Source organism: Opisthocomus hoazin, chromosome 2 (genome assembly GCF_030867145.1).
Source record: "Opisthocomus hoazin isolate bOpiHoa1 chromosome 2, bOpiHoa1.hap1, whole genome shotgun sequence".
In the NCBI taxonomy this organism is placed as follows: Eukaryota; Metazoa; Chordata; class Aves; order Opisthocomiformes; family Opisthocomidae; genus Opisthocomus; species Opisthocomus hoazin.
The window spans coordinates 37,725,458-37,744,256 of record NC_134415.1 but is presented as its reverse complement, the minus strand read 5'-3'; the positions used below and the strand labels follow the sequence as shown (position 1 = coordinate 37,744,256).

General features: G+C 58.7%; 1 protein-coding gene across 1 annotated transcript; it reads left to right on the top strand.

The window, feature by feature from the left end:
- Positions 1-13,530: 13,530 nt before the first annotated feature.
- On the top strand, positions 13,531-18,775 carry PET117 (PET117 cytochrome c oxidase chaperone). Its single transcript, XM_075413222.1, has 2 exons — positions 13,531-13,702; positions 18,621-18,775. The coding sequence occupies exons 1-2, from the start codon at positions 13,607-13,609 to the stop codon at positions 18,768-18,770; spliced, it is 246 nt and encodes an 81-aa protein (XP_075269337.1). The 5' UTR covers positions 13,531-13,606; the 3' UTR covers positions 18,771-18,775.
- The last annotated feature ends 24 nt before the right edge of the window (positions 18,776-18,799 follow it).

Here is an 18,799-nt window from a genome sequence, read left to right as displayed (position 1 = left end):
GAGCGGAGCGGCGGCTCGCCCCGCCGCCCGCCCTCCCGCAGCCCGGCGGGCCGGGGAGCGGGACCGCACGCACCGGGCAGAGCCGCCGAGGCGCGGGGAGGGGAAGGGGAGGGGGAAGGCGGGGGGGGAGGAAAGTTTCATAAGGTGGAATAGAAAAATGCACCAGGAAACTTGGGAAGGAGCATGCGTGCTGCAAACATAACGGTGTCAACAAGTCTGCTTACCTGTCCGACCGGTTGGAGCAGCTGAGCTTTGTTCCAGCCCTTCCTACGGCACGGAGGTTTGCAAAAGAATTCAACGTCTGGAAATTTAAAAAAAAATAAATAAAATAAATTAACGGGGGGTGGGGGGGAGCCCTGCCGTCGCTGCCTGCCCGCTGCCCGCCCGGGCCGGGGCCGGGTCCCGCCGCCGCCGCGGGATGCTGCGGGATGCTGCGCGATGCCGGGGCTGCTCCCGGGCGCGGGTCCCGCCGCGGAGAGGGGGCTCCCGGGGCGCCGGGGAAGGGGCTGAGCTGCCCTCGGGGCAGCGGCGGGCAGGGAAAGTTGTTGGCACGGTTTTCCTCAATGACCAGTTTTTTTTCTGTTAAAACAAAACAAAGAAAAAAAAGTGGGCTTTATTCTGTTTCAGTCGTTGATATAAAAGAAATACGGGCCACGGCCTCAGCCTTTTCTTCTGCTCCCCCCCCCCTTTTTTTTTTTCAGTTGCCTCTTGTCCTCTCCCCCTATTCCCGAAGTGGAAATGAAACAAAAGGGGGGGGGGGGGGGGGGGAAGGAAGCAAAAGAAACAGAAGAAAACCCACAAAACGGCACCGAGCAGTCTCCCAGAACGCGAAGCCGGCGCATGGCGCGTCCCCGGGTATTTAACGGCGCCAAGCAGATGATCTTTAAGGTCCCTTCCAACCCCTACTGTTCTATGATTCTATGATTCTCCCGCCTCACACCTGCTACTCAACTCGCTTTTTCACAGTGGGGACGCGTTCGGCGCCGTCGTCCCCCTCACATCCTCGCCGCAGAGCCAGCCCCGGGCTGGGGCGGCCGTGCAGGCTGCAGGGGCTGAGCACGAAGAGCCTTTCCCAGTGTGAAGAGGCCTCCCAGATGGCGTCGCTCCCCTCCCTTGGCTTCATCCAGACGAAGATTTAACTTCAGGGGATGGGTCAGGAGCTTCTGGAGAGGATGCACCTTCAGACGCAGCGGCCGAAAGAAAGAGCTCTGCCCCAGTAACTCTTTGGGGCAAGGACCACCGCTGTGGAGCCACTGGGGACTTAATCTAGGGGCAAAACGGGGCCAGCTCTTGCACGGGTCTGAGCTCTGGGAGCGTGGGAGTGGCTGGAGTCCCGGGGAGGGTGCTGGGACAGCGGACCCCCAGCACCCCGTGTGCCACTGGTGGAGAGGTCCTCCAGGCTGAGCATCCCAAAGCGGCTGGTGCTTCCAGCCAGGAAATCCCGCCTGGGAGCCGCAGCAGCCCCCCCCGCCGTGCCCCGTCCCAGCAGGGCCTAGTGGAGTGACGCACGGGCGCGGACACCTCCACCCCGCAGGCTGCAGCAGCAGAGGAGTTACCCCACCACCCAGCGCTTGGTCCTCCGGGAAGGCGTCTGAGCCCTGGCCGCCCACCGGCGGGACAGGGCCTGGGAGCGGCGACAGGGGCTGGGGGCACCCACTCGCTGCCCCTGCTCCCGCGGGGAGCTCGCCGTCTGGGTGAGAAGCCACCTCAGCACACCTTCGGGCAATACCTCGGCAACACCACACGTAAAACCTTCTCTTTCTTTCTTTCTCTTTAAGGCTATGTAATTTCTCTGTTATGTCTGAGATTTTGCTCCAGGTCAGAACGCAGCTACATGGGTTTTAATTGATTTTTTGCAATGCTTTCAACTTGAGGTTTTTTTTATTTTAACCACTCCTTGCCTTTTAATCCCAAAGAGGTAGCAAACGACATTAATCACAGCACTCCTGAACCGAGAGCCAGCTGCGACTGCTTTAACGTCTTCTTGGCTTCTTCAAGTCCCGCTTTGAGGTTCCCATTGAGCGAGGTCCTGGAGCGCACACTTCACTTTCGACGTGCACTCACAGGCACGGCTGAATCGGGAACTAAATTATCGTCGTTACTATTATGATGATCAGCTCTGGCGCCCTGACACGAGTGGCCAGGGCTGCGGTGTGCCCAGCGCCGCTGGAGGTGCAGGGTGGAGGGAAGGTCTTGCAGCCTCCAGGCAAGAGACGGGTGGAGAAGCAGCACCTAGATGAAGCAGAGCACCTCGGCGGCGGTGGGCTGCCCTCCCCTTGAGCTAGAGGGTGGAAATACAGACTGCCACCAAGCCTTGGTGTCACTTGGCCGGAGCTCAGAAGAAAATGACGCTGCCTTCCCTAAAAAGATCAGTCCTTGGTATTTTTTAACACAGAGGAGCCCGGGGAGCATGGTCGCAGCACGGCCCCACCAGCGCTGTCATGGGGAGCCATGGTCTCCAGCGAGGCAGCCCACGGACACCTCGCCGGGCGGCCGGCGTCCTCCATACGCCCGCTGCAGCAATGTTGCACGTACAGCCCGAGCAGCTGTAATTACTCAGTAAACAACAACGCTAACGAGATAATGGCACACAAACCTTTCTGCAGGATCTTCTCTAATTTTCAGCGTTAGCTGGGTGTGGGAGAAAACCCAGTAGGTTAAATTAACACTATGGGTGTAAATCAAATTAAATGTACAAAATCCCCCGTAGGGTCAGAGCACAGTGGGACCCACCCTTACAGATTTGACTACTAAAACGTGTTTCATTTGACTCGGATCATTCGGGAGTGAGGAGGGAGGGACGGGATCAAACAACGAACCGTCGCTGCCGCAATCGCAATCGCACCCCACCTCCCTCCCCAGGCAGCCCCCGCAGGGGGGCAGATCGGCGGCCGCTGCCAGGGGCGTGGGGGGGCTCGTCCCCTCACCGCCCCGGTTGACACAGCACCTGCAAGTGAGCGGGGAAAGCGTGCTGGGGGACGAGGACCTGGGCGTGGGGAGCGAGGGAAGGAGCTGGGCTTGAGAAGAGCAGAGCAGAGGGGGAGACGCTCGGTAAAGGACGTGTAGGCAAAGGCACGTGCTCAGGGATGGAGAGTCAATTTTATCTGCGTCCAGGGAACATTCTAGCTGCCCAGTGGCCCCTTCTTCTTCTTCTTGCCTGGGCTACATTTCACCCTGATCAGCACCGTGCGGCTGCAGAAGCAGGCGTGTGCCCGCGTGGTGGATCCAAGCCTTGGATCACACAGCCAGGCAGAGCCCAACACCGCCGAAAGGCACAGTCCTTTGGCAGCGCCGTGGCAATCTCTTTGAGCTGGGCCTGCAGCACGGAGCTCAGCAAAGGGAACTTCACACTCAGCCCCCGGTGGGATCTTGCCCCCAGCCACCATCCCTCCTGCATGGAAACGGAGGGACACCGGCAGGGACACCGGCAGGGACAACTCCACGGGCTGCACGGGGCTGCTCTGCCCACGAGGCCAAGTGCGCAGTCACCCGGCACCCCTTTTCTGGTGATTTCTGACAATTTTGAGCCAGACTGGGTTGGATGGAGGTGAGACCCCGGCTGGTACAGAAGCCCAGCTACTCAACAGCACAGCCTGTGGTCTCTGGCTCCCAGCAAAGCTCAGATGGGGGCATTCACCTGACCTCGCTGACCATGCAAGAGAGGCCACAGCTTCACATCCTTGGGAAGATGAACCTTCATCTTCTGCAGTCTGCGGTGCACCTGAAACACCAAGGCTGGGGCATCTGGGCTGCTGCAAGTCACCCTAACACCCAGCTGACAACCCTGGGCTGGCAAAGCCCCACGCTACTCCCAGAGGCGTTTTGGGAGAGTCGGGGAAGAGGCTGGGTGTCAAAACACTGCCCAGCCTTCTGCGAGGGGCATCCCAGCATGACACCCCTTCCATGAAAAGCTCCACGTTGAGGTGGGACTGTGAGCACGGAGCCCCTGCCGGCACCCAGGAATGGGTGCCACAAGGCCACCGGGAGCCCTGGGCTCACATCCCGGCCACGTTACAGGGAGAGGGTTTGCAGAAGGAAGATGCTCCCACTGCAGCCAGTGCAAGCTGGGAACAAGGGAGGGTGGCTCCTCTCCAGCCTTTCCCAACCTGCTGCCTCCCTGGACTATCTGGTGGAGGTTCAGCGCACCGTAGGGTCTCCCCAGAAGGATTGCAGAGACCTCTGAGGACCACAGCTTGAAAGCCCTCAGCGGAGCACAGACGAAAGGTTCCCCCCTTCTTTAAAAAAACCCCTCACTCAGGGCACACATTGCTTCCAGCCCCAACCTTCCTCCCCCCCGGACGCCTGCCCTTGGTCTCCCAGCTCCGTGCCTGCCTGCGAGGAGCCGACGTGCTCCCGGGGGATGCTCCCCTCCACCCGGCCCCGCGCCCCACCGCACACCTGCGGCACCAGGGGTGACTCAGCCGGGTTTCGGCAGCCGTCTGCACGCACGCACCGCGCGCTGCCGGAGGGGTTGCCGTTGCCTCCGAGGGCAGGTTCCTACCCAAAGCGTGGCACAGCCGGTGCCAGCGTTCGGGTGATGTGAGCATTGCTGGGGGCGGCACGGGCTGCCGGAGCAAAGCCACTGCCCCGCTCACGCCTGCGCAACAGCCCCCCGCCAAGCCAAGCCCGACCACCAGAAAGCTCTGCTTCCAAGCCGGGTTTTGGCAGCTCTCCTGGCTAGATGAGGAACCACCTCACCGCTGCGGATGGAGACAGGGTGGCTCCATGCCAGGGTTATCTCGGGAGGAGAGGGCAGCAGCTCCACAAGCTGCCCTGGTTTGGAGGGCAATCTGCTTTCCTTGGCTGAGCAGGGAAGGAGGGATGGAGAAGGTGCCAGCCAGGGGAATATGGCTCCCCAGGCTGTGGCAGAACCTGCCCTGCCTGTGCTTCCCAGCTGGGTTTCAAAGCACCCCACCAAGCTGACTCACCGGCCTCCCGTCTCCCTGCCTCCCACGGCCCCTGCCACTCCCAGCGTCTCCTTGTCTTTCTCCACCGATACCTCCACTGCCTCCCCGCTCCCCTCCGCCGGCTCGGCGCTGTCTCTCCAGCCGCCCACTCGCTGCGGCTCCGCTCCCTCGGGGCGGCCGGCATCACTCCAGGCCGCCTGGCCGCTCCCCGACGAGCCTCCGAGTCCTGCTGCCCCACGGACGTGGCACCCAGCCGCCCCCACGGGAGCCCACGCCGGGTGCTGGACCCCAGCGCATCCCCCAGGATCCTCCTCGGCGGCACCCGTGGCCCTGTGGCTTGGGGGAAGAGGCTGGCAGAGGACCCGCGCCCCCCATATCCCCCCTATACGCTCTAGCAGCCCTCTGGGAGGACACAGTGAGCGCAGGTGTCCGCGCTCACAAGGTGGGCAGCAGAGCCCTGAGCTTGCAGATTCCGCCGTAGAAACCCAACCTCGTGAGCATCTGTCTCCAGTGAAGCCCCCTCCCCAGCTTTGCCTGCACTGCCTAACTTTTATTCGTTGCTTGGTTCCCTGCGATCCCACCGTCTGCCAAGCGCTGCCTCCCCAGGAACCTCTCTGATGTGTTCCTACCAAGCCCGATACAGCAGCAGAGGTTGCAAAGACAGTGAAATCCCAGGAGTTTTCTGCAAATCAGCAGCTAAACAGAGGACAGAACGCTACTCCCTCTTCATCTTCCTTCTGTGCTTAGTAACACATCACACGCACAACCCTTGTTAGACACCAGCAAACCCACACGGGCTCTAACCTCCAACAGCCAAATCCATGCAAGCCAGAGCCCCTCCAGCTCCTCCAGCAACCAGTTGCTGGTGGTGGCAGTGGTCCTCAATCCCTGGGGTTTCTTTGATGTTGTCACAGCAGACACCTCTCCATGCACCGAACCCAACAGCTGCGCGAGCAGCGCAGAAATGGGGCGGCAGCCACTCGTCCTTTTCAACCGGTGGTTTGGATTTGGGGTTCTTTCTGGCAGGAGGTCACGGAAAGCTTCGGCCCGGTGGGTCCATCCAGAGTTAGTGTTGGTACCCGCGAAGATGAGCAGCTTCCCGGTCTGAGCCCGATTCCGTCTCCTGAAGGGCCCCAGCTACAGCTTGGCCGCAGGGGAAAGGCTACCGCGGGCGGTCTGCCGAAACGCCACGCCCCGGCTCGATCCTCAAGACGTTTTCCCTCCCTGCACCATGCTGCACTCATAGCACCGCCACGTCTCCACGGTCCCATTTCACTGCCCAGCCAGTGCCTGCTTCAGCAGGGTGACCCCGGCAAATGGGGGGCATCGCCCCCGAAAGGACACATTTTCCCCCTCTGTTGGGATGCGCTGCGCGTTGGGATGTGCAACGCACCAGGACGCGCTGCTGCTGGGATGTGCTGGATGCACCACCATCGGGATGCGCTGCCATTGGGATGCGCTGCTGTTGGGATGCACTGCCTGTGCTTGCAGAGTCTGAGGGTTCAAGCGAGGAGCGCAGAGCCCGGCTGCTGGGCAAGGCCAGACTGTCCCGTTAGCTGACTGGGACCACCGCCTTTTATCCAGGGTTCGGGAGCCAGCAGTCGCCTGGCTCGCTTGGGAAAGCTCTCCTCGAGAAGGCTGGCACTGGTGGTGCTGGTGGAGAAAAGCTGGATGGGCCACAGCTGGGGTCCGACCCAGCCAGCCCCTTCCCACATTCCTAAAAACAACGAGAGCGCTTTCGAAGCAACGTTAACATCCCGGCTTCCCGCAGCTGGCACCGGCCGACGAGCTGCTGCACCGGCCGGGGGACGGCAGGGGGCTGCGCTCCCCCCTCCCGCAAGCCCTGCCAGCTCTGCCATCCCCCTCCCAGCTCAGACCTCGGTGGCAGAAAATCCCCTGTCCCCTCCCCAAGGAGAAATGGGACCTCCGTGCCCCCCAGGCTTCCTCATTCCTGCCAGATGACCCCGTTGTGTGCGCAGGGTGCTTGTGCTCTTCTCTACCACTTTGAAAACCTCCCAGTGCGTGCGGTCCCCGCCACCCCTCTCTTTTGGGGGGGAATGGGAAGATGAAGAGCGTGATGGATCAGGGCATAGAGGGATGGTGATGAGCTGGAGGAAGGAATAACTGTCTCAGGTTGGGTGCTGGGGGACCACGCCACCGCTGCCACCCCTGGCGAAGCACCTTTGCAGCGCAGCTCCCTGGGGGGTTCTGCAAGCAGCAGAAAGTGAAGATGAGCTCCGTCCGGGCTCCTCTCCAACCAGCAGGACCACAGGACAGCCCCGGCCCTCGGCGCTGCGGATGCCAGCCTGAGCACAAGTCTGCTCCAAGCCGGCGCAGCGGATGGGTCAGGAAGTCTGGGTCCCCGTCTGGATGGTGCCACGTGAGGGACGGACCCTTCCCGCTCCCCGTCCTCGTGCCGTGGGTGCAGGGAGGGGGCTGGCTGCCGCTGGCGGGAGCCCCTGCCCATCCCGCCCGCGCCGCGGCAGAGCGTGTGCCCCGACACGCCCGGGACCAGCCGGGCGTCAGGCTGCGCACCCGCCGCCTGCCAAACGGCCCCCGGAGCTCAGAGCGGGGCCGCTGCCAGCCGGGGGGCAGCTCAGTGCCGGCTGCTGCACCCACGGGTGCCCCTGCCCCCTACCCACCCGCCCAGCTGAGGCCCAGCCCTGGCGCCCCGCTCGCCCTCCTCCCCTGCTCCCCGCACGGCTGCTGGGGGTCCTGGCAGGGTGGGAGCTGGGGGGCAGCAGGGCTCACCCCGCTTCGGGGGCCAGGGTCCCCGCACCTGCCCGCCTTGTAGCGGCCCCGCTGCTGAAGCACGGCTACGTCTGCCGCGCGAGCTGTGGGGCAACTTCTCGCAGAATTACTCCGCTGACTCTTTGTATTTTTTCTTTTTGCACAACGGTTTTTTATCTCTCGGTGCCTTTTACGATGTTTGCCAGGGGAAAAAAAAGAAAACAGCAAAACCCAGCCCCACACCCGCAAGCGTCTCTGGCCTCGACTCCTGACAGCACTGCCACAATACCTGCCCCCCCCACCCCCGCCGTCCGCGGGCAAGGGTCTGTGCGATTGGCGCCAATATAATTATAAAGCTCCGGGTCCGCGTCCTCCCCTCGCCGCGGCGCCGGCAGACTTTGGCCCCCGCCTGCATTTCAGCCGCCCGTCCCCGCTCCGGGGGAGCGAGCGGGGGAGGAAGACGGGGTGCAGCTCCCCGGGCCGGGCACCCCACAGACCAGCCGCACCGTGGGAGAAGCGGGGCGAGGTGCCGGGGGGCAGGCAGCACCCAGACCGCTCTCCCCACTCCCCCCCCCAGTCCTGGGGATGCTGGGGAAGGATACCGGGGTGGCTGGGGCCACGGAGGGCCCCTTCGCACCCTCCGGCCGGGGCAGAACGGGGCCGCAACGGGGCGAGCGGCCGAGCCCACACCTTAGTTTATTTACCCAGGGCTGGCTGGCTAACGTGTAACCACACATCGCCGGCTATAAACCCGGCAGGGCTCGCGTCGCGGCTGCCCCGGATTTCTGCCCTCCCCGCTGGAAGGAGGAAGCGCACGGGGAAATTAAAATCCAAGGTAACTGTTCTGCAGACTGCCCCGCGAAAGGAAGGAAAGCTTCCTTGCTCCCTTGCTTGCAAGCGAGTAAAAGCAGGGTTTCCCCCCCACCCTGCCCCGCTTTCTCTTTTTTCCCATCATTAAAAACTGAGGAGGATCAGACTTGCTTCCCTCCAGCTCCCTGGGAAGGGCCCCAGGGCTTGCCCGCAATGGAGGAGCAACAAAATTCATCCCAATTGCTGGCGAGAGCGGGGCAGAGGCTCACGAAGACCCCGTCCAGATGCTGAGGGGATGAGCTGGGGTGGCTCTCACTCCATTCACGCCCATCAGAAAATAAAACTAGCCCAGGTCAGGTATACCTCCACCTGCCTGGAGAGGAGGCTGATCTGGTCAAAATAATAATTCCATTAATTTAAATTAATTTGAGTTGCTGCACACAGAGAAGCCCCCAGTGACCCTACCTCTCCAATCGCAGAGGAGGGACACAAAAACCTTAACACACCTCCATTTTTAACCGCATTTTTCAAGGTTTTGAACACCAGCAACGCGACCACCCCCCCAGCAAACCCAACAGCAACGTTGACGGCTTGGCCGGGGCGGCCGCGCCTGGACAGTGCCTACGCTCCCACAACCAGGTCTGCAGCTGCCAGGGGGGGATAGGGATGTTTCTCAAAGTGGAAAAGGCGTCAGGGTGAGAAGAAAGTGCCTACAACACGGCAATGATATTATTGCTGCTTTTACTAGCGCTGCCATAGGAAGAAAATCAATGGTGACAACGGCAGGCACGGCTCACAGCCCTCCTCGGTGGGCTCTTCGTGTGCCCAGCTCCGTGCCCATCCCGGGACCGCTGGGTGAATTCCTAACAGCAGCACCACCGACCTCCGCCAGCGTATTCACGGAGCAGACAGGAACTCGGTTTAGGTTGGGTTCGGGCTTTTTTTTGGTCTTCTTTCTGAGGGAGGTCACTGAGCCGCAGTGTCCCGGCGGAGCGTGCTGGGTGGGTGCAAGCTCCCTCACGCAAGCACCCACGCGCCCGCCCGCGCCTGCTTGCTGCCCACCGGGGAGGAGAAGCTGAATCCGCAAAGAGGGATGGGCAGCTAGCTCACCAAAACCCCTGGAAAAGAAACCTGAAAGCTTTGCAAAAACACACTTGGGGCATTTTTTTTGTGTGTGTGTGTGTGTATTATTTGTTTGTTTGTTTGCAGCTTGGTAAGAGAGATGGGTTCCTCCCGTTACACGGGGGGAACGCAGCGGGACGGGGGCTGTGGTTCAGGCCGTGAACCCTGGGCACGGGCTCAGTTCAAACTTCATCTCCAGCCCCCGCCATTTCGCAGGGTTTTCCTTAGGCTTTAGTGCTACTGGTGACGCGCTAAGGCAAGCCGTGACGGAGCGCCCCGTTTTGTGGGTTCTCTGGTGGCTGATACAGGGTTGAGCCATTACACAAAGCCGAGCCAGAACTCCTCCACGTCTGTCAAAATGGCTGGCATGGGCAAATACACACGGAATTCTTACTGAGACAGGACCTGCAACACAGCCTTACCCAGGAAGCTGGCAAATGCTGGTGTAAGAGCACGGAGGGGAGGGAGGGGATGGATGAGGCACAGAGGTTGCACACGCTTCAGTTTCTTCAGAAACCAGGATAAAAATGCCCCCTAAGCATTGGCTTCAAACATGTTACCCAAGATCACCATAGAGATCTGAGCTGTTTGCCCAGGGGAAAAACGGCCTTCAGCTTTTCACAGTCTCCCTCACATGAGTCAGCCCTTCCCTGACAGCTGCTCAACCCCGTCTCCACGAGACGACATGCGCCGCTACGCCCAGGCCAGCAAAGGAGGAACCAAGGCACAGGAAAGAGGGCACCAAAGAAAGGCAGGGGCACAACACACCAGGAATTGACTATTAGTTATCCTCCTGCTCTGCTCTGCCCTGGTGAGGCCCCATCAGGAGTGTAGAGTCCAGTTCTCGGCTCCCCAGTTCAAGAAAGATGAAGAGCTACTGGAGAGAGTCCAGCGGAGGGCTACGAGGATGGTGAGGGGACTGGAACATCTCTCCTACGAGGAAAGGCTGAAGGAGCTGGGCTTGTTCAGCCTGAAGAAGAGAAGGCTGAGAGGGGATCTTACAAATGCCTATAAATATCTTTAGGGTGGGTATCAAGAGGACGGGGCCAGACTCTCTCCAATGGTGCCCAGCGACAGGACAAGGGGCAATGGGCACAAACTGAGGCACAGGAAGTTCCGTCTGAACATGAGGAAGAACTTCTTCACTCTGAGGGTGATGGAGCAGTGGAAGAGGCTGCCCAGAGGGGTTGTGGAGTCTCATTTCCTGGAGATATTCAAACTCTGTCTGGATGCAGCCCTGTGCAGCCTGCTCTAGGTGATGCTGCTTTGGCAGAGGGGTTGGACCAGATGATCCACAGAGGTCCCTTCCAACCCCCACCATTCTGTGCTTCTGTGATACTAGCAGCCACGGCATTTGCTTGCGGAAACCTCGTGTGGCGAGCAACCAGTAGAGCCAGCAAAGAAAGAGGTCCTCCTGAGCCATGTTTCCCTCAGCACAAGCTCATCTTCTGCCTCACTCTCCGAGAGACTCAGCAGCACAGCTCATCTCCTTGCAAGGAACTCCCACCGCTTTGTCAGTTTCACGCACCCCATCGGCTCCATGAGACGTCTCTGCAATGGGCCTGAGGCAGTCAAGGTTGTGTTTGTTGGGGATGAACTCTGAAATCTCCTTCTCTCTTGTTCGCCTGCCAGCCCTCAGCTAGAAGGGCTTTTCCCAGCAGTATCACCGCTGGGCGCTCCTGCTTCCCTCCTCCATCACCCCTACTCCTCTGCCTCCGCAGCGTGCCTCCGGCCAGGCTTACCCAACCCGGCTGGAAAAAGTGTCTCAGAAAAAGGAAAATGGGCTTTTCCACGTTGCTGCTGCTGCACTGGGCTAGACACGGAGCCAGGCACGGGTCCATGCCTGGGCTTTCCAGAAAGTTGCCTGTCTGAACGAGCTCGCCCCGAGCACACAAATAGGGCAACCACCCAAAGCAGGAGAAGAGCAGAGCCACGGCAGGGAAGGCGAGCACTTCAGCCAGCCCCTGCTCTTGGGAGGGAAGGGAAGAGAGTGGGAACACCTGGAACTACCACAGAAGAAACTCAGGCTGTGAAAGCACAGCCTGACCGTTCCCCACCCGGGGTTTTAGCCCCTCAGGTGATGAATGCCAGGCTCGGGTAGATGCGCTGGGCTTCCAGCCGGGGTGAGCTGCGCCCTTCCGTGGTGCCAAGGGCGCTGCACCGGCTCACATTTGCCGTGCTCCTGGCTCGACCCTGTTCTTGGCACTCCAGTGGCCTTGGACGCGTTACAAGCACTTATGCGTAAGTCTTAATAACAGTAAACATACCGATGTGAGCAAAACTATTAGACTCAATTGAAATATTATCATTCCCACTAATTTTGCCTTTCATTTTAATCACATTCATTCAGCAGACAGATGAAAAAGATTATAACGAGGAGGGATCGGCCTCACATGTTCGGTTTTCCTCTCCTGCTCCGGACGGGGCTGGGTACGCGACCCTGCCATCCCCTCGCAGCAATTGCTCTGGAAGTCTCCTAAGCTCTACCTGGAAACATCCAAGCCTGGTTTCGAGACAGGGACTGTTCTGCCTGCTGAGGCTGCAGCTCCTTGTGCCCCACCATCCTGCCTGGCAGTGAGCTGCAGCAGATGCTTGGAGAAAAAAAGTACAGGAAGGAGTCAGGAATAAGCCTACACCATCCACAATAAACCTCCCACCTCCCTGCTCATTTGTGGTTTAAAAGAGCCAAAAGCAGCATCCAGACACCAAGGGCGCTCCAGGAATTTGTCCAGCTCCTTTCTGCATCTGCAGGTAAGTTCAGCTTCGGCAGCACCGGGGGCAACGACTTCCACAACTCCCTCACACACGGTGCGAGCTCCTTTTTGCTCGGTTTAAGCTCGCTACCCGCACCCCCACTGGTTACCCCTGGACTTTGGGAAATGGTGAACAACTGTTCCCTGACCTCCTTCAGAGTTTTACAGACCTTATGGCACGTCCCACCTCCCCACTAGACACCCTTGCGTTCGCAAGAGTCACACTTCTGCAGGTGCTCATCTGGGTGGTAACGCAGCAGACAGCGACTGCTGACAAGTTCCCTGAGCTTCTGCCTGCTCCACAGTAGCCAGGAGGAACCCTGCTTTACGGGGTGAAAGTGCCCTGAAAGGCTGAAGTCCTCCATCCGAAGCCTGAACCACATCTGAACACGGCGGATCAAAGTCATTCACGATGGCCATCTGTTGCCCTCACACGGGAACACCGAGAACACGATTTCCTTCTCCGCCTGCGAAGCACGCAGATACTCCAGCGAGGAGGTGCCAGGGAAAAGCCCCCGTGGAGAGGAACAGTGCTGAATTCAGAGCGCCAGGAACTGCCAAACACGCAGCCCAAGGCCACGCACCGAGCAACGAGAAGGAACCAAACCACAGCAGAGCTGCTCCCTCCAGCCGCTTGCCCTGCGCCGTCTGGGTTGTCTGGGCAAGGGAGGCGCGGCACCGGAGGCCTTCGCGCGGCACAGGCAAGAATCTTCCCTGGACTCAGCAGGAACCTCCTGAGGTCTGCTCTTTGGGGCCAGAACCGCGCTGGGAACGCGGGCGCGCGCCCCATGAGGCCGCTCCCGGCGCCCCGCGGGGCTCGTCCCCGTGCCAGGGACCCCCGGAGGGCTCAGCAGCTCGACCTCCGCCCAGGGCCGGGGCAGACGACGCCGTTCCCGCCCGAGGAGCCGCGCCTCAGGCCCTCTGGCGCCCGGCACGAGGCCGCCGCCTCCCCGCCCGCCGTCGCAGGGCCCGGAACGCGCTAGGACGCCCGGCCAGGAACGTCGGGGAGCCCCGGGGGCCGCGCCACGTGCGGGGCAGGCGGCCCGGGACCGCCGCTTCGCCGCCCACCGCCGCCGCCGTCCCCTCTCCCGGGGCGCGGCTCGGGCCCGCCCCGCATCAGCGGTCGGTTGCTCTGGCCTGGCTCGACGCGCTCGGCGCTCGGCTGGAGGCGGGGCGCGCCTCCTCTCTCGCCCCCCCGCCACTCCGCTCCCGCCCGGCCCTTCCCCCCGCGGCGAGCAGGCGGTTCCGACACGCGCCGCCCGCCCCGCCCCGCCGGCGGCGGCGATGTCGAGGAGGTCCCGGGCGGTGCTGGCCGTCTCCGCGCTGCTCTCCGCCGCCACCGTGGCGGCCGTGCACATCCAGCAGCGGCGGGAGCGCGAGGTGAGTGGCCCGCTGCGGGGGGGGGGGAGGGCGGGGGCGTGGGGGGGTCGAGCGGGGCCTCGCCCCGCCCCTACGGCGGCCCCCGCGCCCACCGCCAGGCCGGGCCACGCCCCTTCTCCCGAGGCCCCGCCTCTGGCGCCTCGAGCCCCGCCCCCTCACCTGCAGGCCTGACCCGAGGTATCCGCCTGGGGCCGCGCCCTTCCCCCGGAGCCCCGCCCCTCACCTGTAGGCCCGGGCCCGCGGTCTCACGCCAGAGCCCCGCCCCTCGCAGCCTCCCCGCGGGTCTCGGCCCCCTGCGCCCCGCCGGGCCCCGCCCGAGGAGAGGCCTCCGCCGCCCCCCAGGCCCTGCCCGGCGCTGTGGGCCGCGGGCGCCCGGGACCGGAGGCCTGAGGCCGCAGCCGCGCTTTCCCAGCGGTGCGCTGCGCCTCCCGCACCTCTCCCGGGCTCGGCCTCGGCCCGCTCTGCCCTCACCCCCCCGCCCCCCCCTCTCCCCCGCCCCGTCCCGTGCCCGCGCCCATTAAACCACGCAGCGCGGTGCGGTGAGGGACCGGGGAAGCGTTCTGCGCCGCGCTGACCAGAACCGGGTGATGCCTGGCGGCGCCCAGCGTGCGAGCGAGGGGGCCCCGCGGCCGGCAGCGCCGGGTCAGGTGCCGGCGCGAGGGCACACGGCTGGTTTCCCCCCCTTATTTAGGAAAAATCCAGCAAACACACGTGCACGTGCACAAAAAAAGCGCTGGCCTGAGGTGGCTGTTGTGAGAGGTTCGAAGCAGTGGGAAGCTGCCAGCCCGTGCCCCAGCTCAGCTGCCAGCTGCGGGGGCTTCACGGGCGCGGTCGGTCGTGGCCAGGTTACTTCATTTCTCCTCACGGGATTTTGTCTGTGTCCGTGCTGGGGATGGTGGATCCCAGAGGATGAGGCTGGGGGAGGAGGGAGGCGGGTCAGTTTGCTGCGGGAGTTGGAGAATGGCCCGAATGGCCCAGGCAGCAGCGAGAAGAGGAAGGCTGGGCTCGGGGAGCGGCGACGGGTGACAGCTCTGCATCTGCCAGCGCTGCCGTGGATGCGGGGTGGGTCACTGACGCTCAGGTTTTTTGCAGGCGGCTGCCGGCTCATTCAGCGCGCCTGCCTCGAGCTGCCGAAGGTCTGGCAGGAATAGGTGCGAAGTGCTCCGAAACTACGGCTGAAAGAAACGGGAGCTGTACTCTGAGCACGTGCGCACGGGGACAGACGCGTGGAAAAAAAACGCTCTTGGGTGTTTCACAGAGACACCTAAACAGAATGGATGTTTTTGACCTTAATCTTTGGCTGATCTCTCTCAGAGAGACTGTGCAAATAAATTAATGTTTACAAAATGTTCGTATGCTACGGGGGTAGCGGGCGTAAACCGCTCTGTGGTTAAATGAGTAATGCCACCGTCAGAGCGGGATCTGCTGTGTGGGGAAGCAAGCGACGCCTCAGGCAATGGGCCGGCCAAGGAACGCGAAACTCAACACTGAGTCTCTGGTCGGGATCCAGTCTGAGCGCTGAGCAGGGCAGCCGTCCCCTGGTATGCGGAGACCGTCCTCATTGCAGCTCGTGTGCGAAACCCGGGTGAATTAAGGGCAGGGCTGCAAGTTTACGGTGTGCATTCTACCGCTGCGCGAAGCGTGCCTCTGGCAGGAGGAGTGGTGGATCAGCCAGTGAGTTGGTGTGGTTACTGCCTTCGGGTTGCGTCACGTATTTCTAATGATAGAAGGAGGAAAACAGGGACTTGCTGCCCTGTGCCTGTTCCTGCGGCTCTGTGCCGTAGCTATTGTTTGGGTTGTAAAACATCGTTAAATCGCTTTGGTTTTTACACCTGAGGTCGTGGCTGCAAGCTTCTCCCTGGGGAGATCCTAAGGTTTCCCAAAGGAGACAACGGTGGGCAGCTTTCTCCCCGCGGGTCTGTTTTAACTTACTTTTCCACAGCGGGAAGCAGCCACTGCTGTGGAGAGCATCCGTGTCACTTCTGTCAGGCTGCCGGCAGGTAGGCAGTTTCGCTGAGTGTCCTAGAGATGGAGGGGTCAAAGGGTCCCACTGCTCAACGACGAAACCCTTTGGGAGAGACGTCCAGTGTCCACTCTTTGCTCTCCTTCCCAACACCCAGGCGTGGGCACCGCCTGTGAGCTCTGCATAGGGACCTCCCAACTTCAAAGGTGCCTGACCCCTACGTATGGGGATGGGTTCGCAGACCAGGCCTCTAGAATTAGACGTGATCTCCCCAGAAGCTGAATTTGATGCTAATCTGTGGATGTTTGCATGGATGCTGGCATTGCTCGAGGTGCTGCTGCTGCAGAAGTGAAGCCAAAATGCTCAATTCTTTTTTTCTAGCAATCAGTTTAACTTAATTTTAAATTGCTATTCAGAAGCGCTAAGGCTGAAGGCTAATCTTTTATAGCTGAAATCGGAGATTTTCTCTTTATAATTCTTCATCTTCAAATCAGGGAACCATGGCTTCAGGTTTAAGGGACCCAGTTATTTAAATAAGGTAGTGGAAATAAGTAATGTGGACATTCTGCAGTTGCGGTGTAGGGATTAATTCAGGTCTATCTTTATGCGGATTAATAAACTTTTAACTTTTATGAATTGATATGCCAGGTGCAAAGTGATTAGGGCTTGTGCACATTTATCGAAACTGATGTGGAAGACAAGCAGACCTAACTTCTGAGGGTAGAGGAAGATGAGTATCAAAGAGCTATGAAAAAGTTGATCTTCTCATGACACGCATCAGTTATGATACCTGAGTTATAAAGGTGTCTCTTGCAAACTGCGTTTTCGAAGTAAATGCTTTCACTGTCTGAAAGATTGCAGAACAGCTGTGTCTTGTGGGGGAAAAAGAATTAGATTCTTGATTTAATTGTTGAATTACACTGTATCTCCCCATAGATTTTCTTTACTGTTATTAACTAATAGTAATGAAATAATAAGTTTATGAGCTTTGTCATTAGTGACTACTAATTTGTAACCTTAATTCTGTTGATGGAAGCTGATGGGAAGGAACTGCTTTTATTAGACTAAATTCCAGAGAGTTTTGATTATTGGCTGACATATGGGTCTCTGCATTTTCTGAACAAGACAAAATATTTCTTAAACAAAACCTCCCTATTTTAATCTTGACAGGAGAAATAACGGCTTTTGAAATGTGCAGTTACTGGCATTCTAGATGAAGAATAAAACCCTGTGAGAACTTGTCAAATAATAATCACAAACATCTTCTAAAATGACTTCAGGGTCAGCTTTCAAATAAATTATTTGCAGGTGCATTTTGGCATCATTCAAACAGGTCAAATAAATTATTCATCTCTCTTTTTTTTGCCATTAGGCTAAATAATTTATTCATATCTCCAATATCTAGTGGCTAGCCTTGGTACCTGTGCAACTTTCTCATTCCTGAGTGTGAGCTGAGCGGGAGTGGTAAATTAGGCAGGTAGATAATACTTTAACTAACCTTAACTTCAGCTGAATACGCTCATCTTTAGTTGGGCTAAAACACAACTGCAATCGCACAGCTTCATTTAGATGAGAGCCAGGGTTGGCTCTCAACAAACATTTCATGTTTTTACTCATTTAAATATTTCTGTCTATGACTATTGCTTTGAAATCCAGTAAGTGTCTGAATAACTAAAACTCTGCCTGAAGAGTTCAAGACAAACCACCTAAGTGGACTGGGCATCTCCTTTGCCCTGGCACCTGCCTGTGGTTAGCAGGCTCGGGGAGTTAAATCAGCAGAGCATGACTCCCTTGGCGAAGGAAAAAAAAAAGAGAAAGTTGTTTCCTGCTGGCTGAGCTGTCAGACCCTGGGGTGGGACGAGCAGTGCGGGGCGCATGGGGCTGGAAGGATGGCAGCAGCACTGGCTCTGGTCGGTTGAAGTTGCTGGGGAACCGTATCTCAGCTGCGTGTCACGTGCACAACCGACTAAACCCTTCACGTGGTTCCCATTTCCTTCCAGAGCTGGCGTCAGCCTTGCCATCTCCTCCATCCTGTGCCTGATCTCGTCACCCCTCTGCTCCTCACCTGCCCCGCTGATGCGCACATCTGGAGCAGAGCAGCTGGTTCCCAGCTGTACCCTCCCCACCTTTTCCCCACCCCAATCCATGTCACCAGTTTTGGTTTCACTTATTTTGCACTCCCCTGGTGAGAGATAAAGGTTAAATGTTTTGCGTAATTATCAGAATGAAAAAGATCACAGAGAGAGAGAAAAGTGCACGGGGAAAGCAAAGAGCAGCTGGTATTTTCTTAGGGCTTTTTACACCCATGAAGGGGCTTACACACCAGTTTGAAAACTGCTGGTCTGTGTTGCACATTTTGTTTATAATGAATATTTTAGGTAAAGGGGATATTTTTCTAATGAAGTGCCTTGCTCTTGAAAGAGTTCAGCATAAGTGGGCTGTGGGACTTCTGTCAGCCTTGCAGCAAGAGTTTACAAAGAATTTTTTTTAAGACATGAACAGAAGGAAGCAGATGAAGACACGTGCCAGTTTTTCGTAAAATAATTTCCAATTTGCCACCAACTTCTCTCGAAGCAGAGGAGAAGTTTGGGGGAGATTAGTTCGATTTGGTAGAGCTTTAGGGCAGAGGTAACAGGGTTTTACAGATGATGTCCATCCTGCACGGCACGGGAATTACAGGTGCATAGCATTTATTTGCTGGATAGCTTTACCCTTTAGTAAGCCCACCCATCTGAAGTGAGTACAAATAAAGTGTTTTTAGGTGTAGTACTGTTAGCTTATCAATATCAGGTTTTAGACTGAAACCATGTGAAGTGGCTGTGGCTGCAGGCAGTGGCAGAGGACTTGCAAGGCAGCGTGGTGGGCAGCGCTGCAGGAGGGACTAGAACCTGGGTGGGGGTTAATTGCATTCAGCTTCCAACAGGCTGTGATAAACCTTGTCCCTTGTGCTTTCAGAGACTGCACAGTGGAGTCCTCAGAGATCTTGAGCGTCAAAATCAGAAAAAGGAGAATATTCGCCTGCTAGAAGAGCAGATTGCTTTGACAAAGCAGTTTGTGGAAGAAAGAGACAAGGTGCTAATGGAAAAAGGGTCCCAGCAGTCCTAGGCATGGACCTGAGTCATCAGAGGTTTGAT

Excerpts from the sequence above, each read along its gene's own strand:
- PET117 (XM_075413222.1), top strand. The coding sequence starts at position 13,607 with ATGTCGAGGAGGTCCCGGGCGGTGCTGGCCGTCTCCGCGCTGCTCTCC. Across the intron at positions 13,703-18,620 it reads AGCAGCGGCGGGAGCGCGAG|AGACTGCACAGTGGAGTCCT; the intron begins GTGAGTGGCCCG and ends TTGTGCTTTCAG.